Source organism: Acanthisitta chloris, unplaced genomic scaffold (genome assembly GCF_000695815.1).
Source record: "Acanthisitta chloris isolate BGI_N310 unplaced genomic scaffold, ASM69581v1 scaffold4899, whole genome shotgun sequence".
NCBI lineage: Eukaryota > Metazoa > Chordata > Aves > Passeriformes > Acanthisittidae > Acanthisitta > Acanthisitta chloris.
The window spans coordinates 48082-56490 of NW_008692966.1; the positions used below are offsets into that span (position 1 = coordinate 48082).

The following is an 8409-nucleotide window of genomic DNA, read 5'->3' on the forward strand; positions in this document are numbered from 1 at the left end:
GTAGTACTTTAAGTGAATTTTTTTCTTTTTTAAAGTCAGATTTTTATCTTTCTAATTCTTCATAGATTATTTTGTGGACAAGTGTCCTGTTTAAAAAAAAAAAAAAAAAAGTCATTAGTAAAATTGAAACTGTATAAACAGCAAGGCTTTTACTCCCTGACTTGATTCGTATTCCATGGATGTGAGGTGCAGTATAAGCCCACTACTTCCCTGCAATCTGCCACCTTGTTAACTGATTGATCCCAAAAGAGAGTACAGATCAGTTAACAGCAATGCTAACATACGAGCATGGCTGGCAGCCAAACAAATACAGCCGCTGTTTCAAGTCACTAAGTATACTCAAAGAAGACATCATTTTTTATTATACTCACTCAAATTACGTTTTACAAGTAAGAACAGTCGCACAGCAGCTTTATGCATGGCAAACTTGGATTCTTGTCACTTTGCTCCTGGCTTTTCACACTCAAGGAATCTATTGACTCACTAGCATTTAAAATGCCTTATTTACCCTTAAGCTTGCTACTAGGAGAACTGTTCAGGTTTTTCTTAAGTGTCTGTTAGTCTCCTTGGCCCACAGCCCCACAGGAGTGTTTTGTAGGATTTGTGAAAATCAGTTGTGTGAGAGATATGTATGAAAGACATCAGATGAGAATGCTTCCATGTACTAATTCCTTTGGATTGTCATTTCGAAGTGCTGCATTGGAGACAGAGTAGAAGTTGGTGATGAGTGTCACCCCCTCCAGAACGGACACTGATTTACTGTCAAATGGTTCAAAGCAACAAGAAGTTTCAATTGTATTGGTGCAAAAAGTCAATCTCCATGCCTGACACTGCACCTAGGAGGTGTTCTACTATTTTCTTTTTTTGCTTCCCAGGATTCAATTTAAAATTAATTTTATATTTCATAAAGAAAAAAAAAAAGTCAAGCTACCTGAAGCAGATGTTCATTAAAATAAAAGTAATATAGATAAAAATTATTTTTCTGTTGAAAAGAAAGTTTCAGGCAGATTGAGGTTTTATTATCCACAGAAAATGATGACTCCTGCAATTAGTATGTTTCGAAAGGTCCAAAAGGTTGGATTTTCAAAAGCATAAATGGTTGCTGGAGTCAGTCTTAACTGCTCATTGTGCCTTTTGAAAATCTCCTCTGGGGAAGATAAAATACTTTGTAACATTTTTGTTATTAATTATTATGTATAAGTCATTAAAATATTTTGTCTGAACCCTGACCCTTTCTGGTTTAATGCAGTGCACACAGTAGGAGAATGAATACAAAATTCAGACTTTTTTTTTTCTTCTAGGGTCACAATAAAATCATAATCTACAGCAGACCTGTATATTTTTGTATATTGTGTGGCCTTATTTTGCTGCTAGATGCTGGATCTAAAGACACGAATCCTCCAGTTTATACAATGTATGGCTTGAAGCTCTTTTCGCCTAGATCTCTCCAGTCAGCCAGAGACCATGTAATAGGTGAGTCAATATTTTTCCTAGGACTGTAAAAGTGAATTAAGCGTTAGCTGGGGAAGTCTGTGTTTTCCCGTGTTGGCAATCAAGCGCATGTTATGGAGGCACAACTCTAAGTCAAATTGATAGAAATGTTTGGAATTACTTAAGACAGGGGCAGAGGGCAGCTGGCAACCTTTCCTCATGTAAAAGGAGTTCTTAATGAAATGAGGCTCATAGAAATGTCTCCGTAGAAAACTAACAGTCACTGATGTTATTAGCAAAAGGCATCATCTGTGAGATGCAGTTAATCTTTGTGAGGGCTAGTCTTTGTGGAGCAGTTACTGCAGAATGAGTTGAGTTTTAAATTTAATGCCTGGAAGCTAATCTGTGCCAAGTCCTCAGTTGGGCATTCTTCTGCTCATGAAGAACATGTGTTTTCTTGCTTCAGTTTAATCATACTGTCCATGTGACAAACTAGTATGGAGCAGCCACTCTGCCTTAGCTCTTCCATCCTGTTTCCTTCTGGAATCATGTTCTGAGGTTGCTGAGGACATTCAGATCTTGCCCCAAAGCAGGGTTGACGATCCCTTACCACTAATTTGGAGTGACCACAGCTGACAGTACTCCATTCTGTCAAGACACTACTTCCTGTCACACACACGCTTGCTAGTCTATCACTGTGATGTTAAATCAGTCATGTCACAGATAAAAATGCTGAACAGGACTCATATCAAGAATGCAGCACTGTGAAGGTATGAAGTAGTGAAGTTGAAGTTTACTGTAGAAGTTGTTGAAAATTTCCCAAAAAGCTGTGTTGTAGTGTACCAAAGATGGCCTGTTGGTTTGTGAATTTAGAACCAGGAAAACCTACTGTAGTAGAAGAAGAAACTTTGTGATGTAGAATGTATAACCTTTGAGGTCTTTGTTCAGCTGTGACTGTTGTACTTGCTTGTTGCTCTCATCAAGTCAGACTATTACTGCCTGAAATGTATACTATTTTTAGGAAAGCCTTCTGGTCCTTTATATGGGTACACTGACTCCCAATTCTTCTCACCAGAGACAGGGGAATATGAAAACCTGCATCTCACTTATTTTAATTAGCTTCTTTCATTACTTTCCTTTGGTCTCATTAAAGTTTCTTCTTACATCTTATTTTCTCTGTCTGTCAAAGGTGAGCAGTAAAAATGCTGATAAATAATTCAACAAGAATCTTAGATGACACTTGGGATAGAGATAAATGAAAAACTATGGCAACGAGTATGAGAAAACAAAGTGTGGTTATAAATGTGTTAATTTTGGCTGGCCTCAAAAGGGATGGTAGAGCATGTTCTTGAAACAGCCTGGAGGGGATGGGGAAGGTAGGAAATAAAGGCTCATTTCCCCTGTTGGCATCTGTTTAATGAGAGAGGGAGAAGAAACCATTTCCCTTTGCTTGTCCTTGGTTCATATTTTGCCAAGATATATTTGTTCAAGTGATGTTTGGTGCTGTGCTTTGCCTATTCCTTGCTTTGTTTCTATGGAAGTCCTAACTTCTGGCTGCCTTATGACAAGTGTTCACAGTGCAGCCACTTTCATAAGCCACAACAGTCTGGCATCCTCCAGCACCTTGCTGCACTTGGAGTATAGATTGCTTTAGGCACTGAAGATATAGAAGTATTTGGTTTGGGCAATAAAATCAAGAGGGAAGTTGGTTCCACTGGGTACCAATGAAGTGTTACTATTGGTCTGCGTTTTGTACCAGTTGCCATCATATAATAACTTTTTAGGTGATATTTTAATCATAATTTATGTGGTCTTCAGAGTTGATGTGTTTGGAAATCAAGGGATTTTTGACTATCCATTACCAATACCGAGGAAAGGAAATGTCTTCTATTTCAGAAAGAAGCAAAAGCAATAGAAATAGCAGAAAGAATTTACCAAGGAACTAGTGTGATGCTGCATAGCATACTCTGATAAAAGTCTTGAAACAAGGTTATAAATTAAAATAATTGGAAATTTGTTAGATGTGTAACCTAATTACTTGCAAAGCTTGGTTTTTAACAGGTCTATTTCTTTCCAAGCAATCTACTTACAATCTGATTCTGTTTTATTTTAAATTGATGGTGACGCTGCTATTGATTTATACTTATATTAGTTGGGGAATCATGACTATAATTCTAACTATGGTTTTAATCTTGAATTCCTTATTTCAGTTGACCTTTTTGCTAGATTAACATATGAAATGCACAGACAGAGCCAACCTTAGTCACTAGGTGCTACAGGTGTGGACAAAAGTAGTCATGCTCTTAATGTGTGGTAGTTCATCTAATGAAACCATTTCAGCATTGAGCAGGTGAGTGAAATTATTGAGCAGACATCTCAGAAGACTAAGTACTAGGTGGTGACAAAACTTCATGATAGCAAGTCCTCTGTCTGCCATTCTACACTTCCCAAAAGACCCAAATTTTCCAAAGTAAAAATTTGTTCCCTTCTTTATACGTATGTGATAGATACTTGTTTAGAGGAAACCTTCGAACTGCAGTGTTAAATGGCAGCAGCTCACATAAGCATCTCTTAGTGGTCCAGCTCTTAAAGATGCTGTGTTCTGTATGGAAATGAGTGCTGCTTAAACAGATTCTCTCTGAAATTCATAATGCATTTCCAGAGGATTAATCAGTTACTTTTATTGTCTGCTTCCCACAAGGGAAACTACCGCTCCTAAATTCAATCCTTTTGTAGGTGACAACTGTTTATTTTCCTCCCTATTATGCTCCTTTGTGCAGGATGAGATAAACAAAGCTGCCTTAGCTAGAATTGTTCAAGGTATTAACAGAGAAAGCATGAGGTGAGGACAATTTTGTAGTTAGCTAACTTTTCCCTCCTTGTTTACATTTGTCTCTGTATATTTTGATGTACTGTCAAGTCCCTAATCTTATCCTTCCTTCCACTACTCTTATTCTACTTTTTCTGAGGTTGCTACAGCAAAGGCAGTAATTTGAACTGTAACTCAGTAGTCTAAGATGAGTTCTTGCAGTTCTGCAAGTCCTTTGCCTGAGGAACAAGATCTCCTGAGAGTTTCAGGAGTGTTTTTGTGATAGTTGATTCCATGGCAAGTCCTCGTAGCCTGCTGAGCAGTTTTCTGTCAGGCCGTTGTCTGTCTTCAAAAGTGGTCCTTGCTTGGCTTAGTATGGCTTGGTGGAATATCTAGAAAAGTGCAGAGTAATAAAGGAAGAGGAAATCAATATTGGCATTTGCACGTAAAAGACTGAGAAGACAGTATTTCCTCAGTTTCTTACGTATGCATAATGTGTGACAGTGGCAGGAGGAGGTGTTGCAGGGTGCATTGTGAATGTGAGTATACTTAAGCGACCACTGTCTGTATTTAACACTTGAGCATGTAATTTTTTCTCCTGTGTTTGACTTCCTCAGCAAGATTTACAATATTAGGTAGCAGCAGTGTATAAAAAGATGGAGATAAAGCTGTCAGGTCAAACTCGGTGTATTGTTTCCTTTTAGCACAAGATGCATTACTAAGAGGAGCTGGGAAATGTGAAAACAATCAGCAAAGAACGCAAATCCCATTGTTACCTTCTTAAAAATGGTAAAGAGGAATAAATTGTACTCATGATTTGTTTAATTTGCTCTTTATAAGAATGAATAGGAGGAAACTGCAGTCTTCCTAGCATGCAAAGTAACAAACACATACATGTTTACAAGGAAAAGTGTCTGAGACACATCTCTCTCTGTCACCATGTTGAACACTCTGGTGCTGGTACACGAAGGAGTAAGAACATGATTAAACATGTGCATGCATCCTTGAAAGTTTACAGTATTGGAGACTTGGGTCAAGTGTGTGTTTAGATGCTTTACTAGACAACCTTGCTTAGCTTTTTCTATGTTGGAGCTCAGAGTAAATGGATTTGAAGGAGGACTGGCTGGAAATGAACAGAACATTAGACTAGCAGCATGATTACCTGGATTATGACTCTGCTTTTCCTTGACTGTAAGGCACCCATTTAAATTAGCATTTCTATTTAGAAAGAGTATGTAAAGCTGTCAGATTGGGTTTTACCCCTGAGTTACTTTACTGTTTTTAATGTTCTTTCATTACTGCGAAGTTAGAGTCCATCCTGCTGGAAGCTGGGGGAATATTCTGTGGAAGTTTCACTATAAGTTGGTCCCATTGTTGTGGGTTCCTGTAAGTGTCTGCTGTTGATTACTGGCAGAGGGAGGATATTGTGATAGCCAAGATATTTAGGATCTTATCCATTAAAATATCTTTTGTTTGTTTATATTGAATTGTTACAGCTGTGCTTGAACAATCTCAGATTCAAGGAGGAAATTCCATAGTCTACAAATTAAAATTTCTGTACTTTAAAAGTAAGAAATAACTTCGAAAGTATTTGAAAAGCAGTACAGAGGATACATAATGCTATTTTTTCTGCCACTGCTTTAATCCAAAATAAAGTTAACCTCTGAGCTTTAATTTCTTATGTGTAGAATGGCATTATTTATTTTGAATACATGAGAAAGAAAGTGGTGAGCTTAAGGTATGGTCACTTGAATAATCTTCAGAATTTATTGTGACAATTTCTTGTTCTGGTATGATGGATGTTTCTTAATTTTTCTATACATTGCAATGTGTAGCTGTGTTCTAAAATACTTTTTTTTTTTCTTTAGTGTTTTTGTATTGCTTTCCTGCAATTTCTCTTCTTGGACTTTTCCCTCAAATCAACACCTTCTGCATATATCTTTTGGAGCAAATAGACATGTTGCTTTTTGGTGGTTCTGGTAAGTAGCCATCTGCAGCCTCAGCTCTCCCTTTCTGGGCTTATTACCTTAGATTCGAGTATGTTATTGTGTTCTTCAAAGTACAGTGCATGTTAAAGCTCAGCTAATGCTGTTCATATAACAGTGGGGTGAACACTAATAGGACCCTCTTGATTAGATTTCTTTTTTTCTTTTGGAAAGTTGTATACCGGTTCTGCAATAGGCTGAAGAATATGGTTGATATCAAAGAGTTCTTTCCTGGCACATCTGCTGTGAATCTTTACTATATGTATTAAAAAGAAAAGCTTTAAATTTTTATTACTTTTTAAATTTTTTACTCCATTTAGAAAACAAAACAAAGTTTGCATTCTTCTATAGTAAGGCATAGTCTGACAAGATATTTGATGTGTGATGATTTTTTTGGTGTTATTTCAGTCAGAGATTAAAGAAGGCCCTTGAGAGATGATGGGGTGTTTTTTTTTTGTTGGCAGTGGATTTTTCCATTTTTCGTTATAACTTAAGTAACAAAGATTGAGATACATCTACACTGTCAGCTTAATTGGGTCAGAAAAAAACTTTCTCCTTCTTCCCACTTCCTACGCTTTGTATCACAGAATGCTGACAGAGGATGCAAACTGGATTCCATTTGGATGAAACTTAATAGAAAGGTGCATTATAAGGGGGCACCTACTGCACTACAAACACTAATGAGCACATAACCTGTGGGACCAGACTAGGGACAGTCTGCAGTAAGGCATCTCAAACATGTATATCACAGACATGACATGCTCAGCACTTTTCATGCCAGACATGTGCTTACTGCATATCATGCTACTTGCTCATGTAGACATAGCCTTTGGCAAGTGGCTGAAAGTAGCACAGACGATGCAGGTGTTCTTTGCTCTTTGTCTTATGAATTCCATAGTGGACCTGCAGGAAATAATGTGTTGGATAAAGTCCTCATCATCATAATGATGGTTCCAGTGTATGCTGAACTCTAATTAGAGCATGGTTTTGCAGCCCCTGTATCTACATTGTTGAGACTGCTGAACACTCAGTTCAGTCTGATAACTTTTACTAACTCTGTTCTGGAAGCTCTCGAAAGAGTTCATAGCAAGAGACCTTCTGGCATCCTCCTCTCTGTCTTTAAGTATCTTCATGTATCTTGATGTGGTGCAAATCATGGTTGACTAAGCAAGTTAGGATGCTTTTGGATGATACCAGAGCCTGTGTCTCAGGAGCAAAGGAAAGGAGGAAGACCTCATATGGATTTTGACTAGAAAACTACCAGTTTTGTAGATTGCTGCATTCATCCTTGGTAGCAACATGAAGAGGCATACTGGCATTTTTGCAAAGCAGTGTTCAGTCCAAAAAGCAGTAGTGTAGGACCTCAGGTAAATGGAAAACTCAGTGAGTACAGTGGCATTGGACTTTTCGGTCTTAGCTGTAAATACTTTTGTAAGCTTATTTGGGGCATTGAACATGTTTTCTCAGTAACTGGCATTATGATACCTGATTTTAATCTCTATACCTCTTGTGATGCAAGAGCTGTTACGTTATTTCCTTTTGATTGCACGTTATCATTTAGGAAGAAATTAACATGCAATGTCTGTATTTCAGCTGCTGCTGGATTCGTATCTGCATTATACAGCATTTCCCGAAGCTTTGTCGTTCTAATTGTCCTATATGCTTTCTGCTTCAGTGCAGTGAAGGTAAGCCAGAAAAACAGCACTGTAAAAATTCAAAATTTCAAGCTGAAAATTCATGTAATTTAGGGAAACCAGCATTGTTTGGTCCTACATTGTTGTTGTTTATCAAGATTAACTTTACAAGCTATGCTTCAGGTTCTGCCTGTTAGCTACACTGAAACTGACTTAAACTGTGGTAGAAATTTTGAAGTAAATGTGTGTCTAATACCTGTGACTACTTGCCTTAGTCTGAAATGATCCACTGAATTTCCCCTAAAAAGACAAACAGCAGCCCTGACTTAAAAAGCTGCAGCTCCTACTGACCTGCATAAGCCAGGCTGAATTTGATCAAAATTCCTAGTAAGGTCCATATCTCCAAAGGGAAAAGAGAAATCAATTAAAAAAAAGAAAAAAAAGAAAAAAAGGACTTTGGTCTTGCTTCATAACAGTATGCCTAAGTACTTACATGTCCAGCTTGGGCAGATACATGGACCATTTAACCCTAATATGCCTGCATCTGTAG

At 37.6% G+C, this 8409-nt stretch overlaps 1 protein-coding gene across 1 annotated transcript in view; it reads left to right on the forward strand.

The window, feature by feature from the left end:
• The window catches only part of PCNXL2 (pecanex-like 2 (Drosophila)), a gene marked incomplete at its 5' end in the record, with an annotated part of 148871 nt that overhangs the window by 41150 nt on the left and 99312 nt on the right, over positions 1-8409 (forward strand). Inside the window, 3 exons of the mRNA XM_009082871.1 lie at positions 1302-1473; positions 6109-6219; positions 7819-7910. Coding sequence (XP_009081119.1) covers positions 1302-1473; positions 6109-6219; positions 7819-7910 — 375 coding nt within the window. The remainder of the gene's footprint in view (positions 1-1301; positions 1474-6108; positions 6220-7818; positions 7911-8409) is intronic.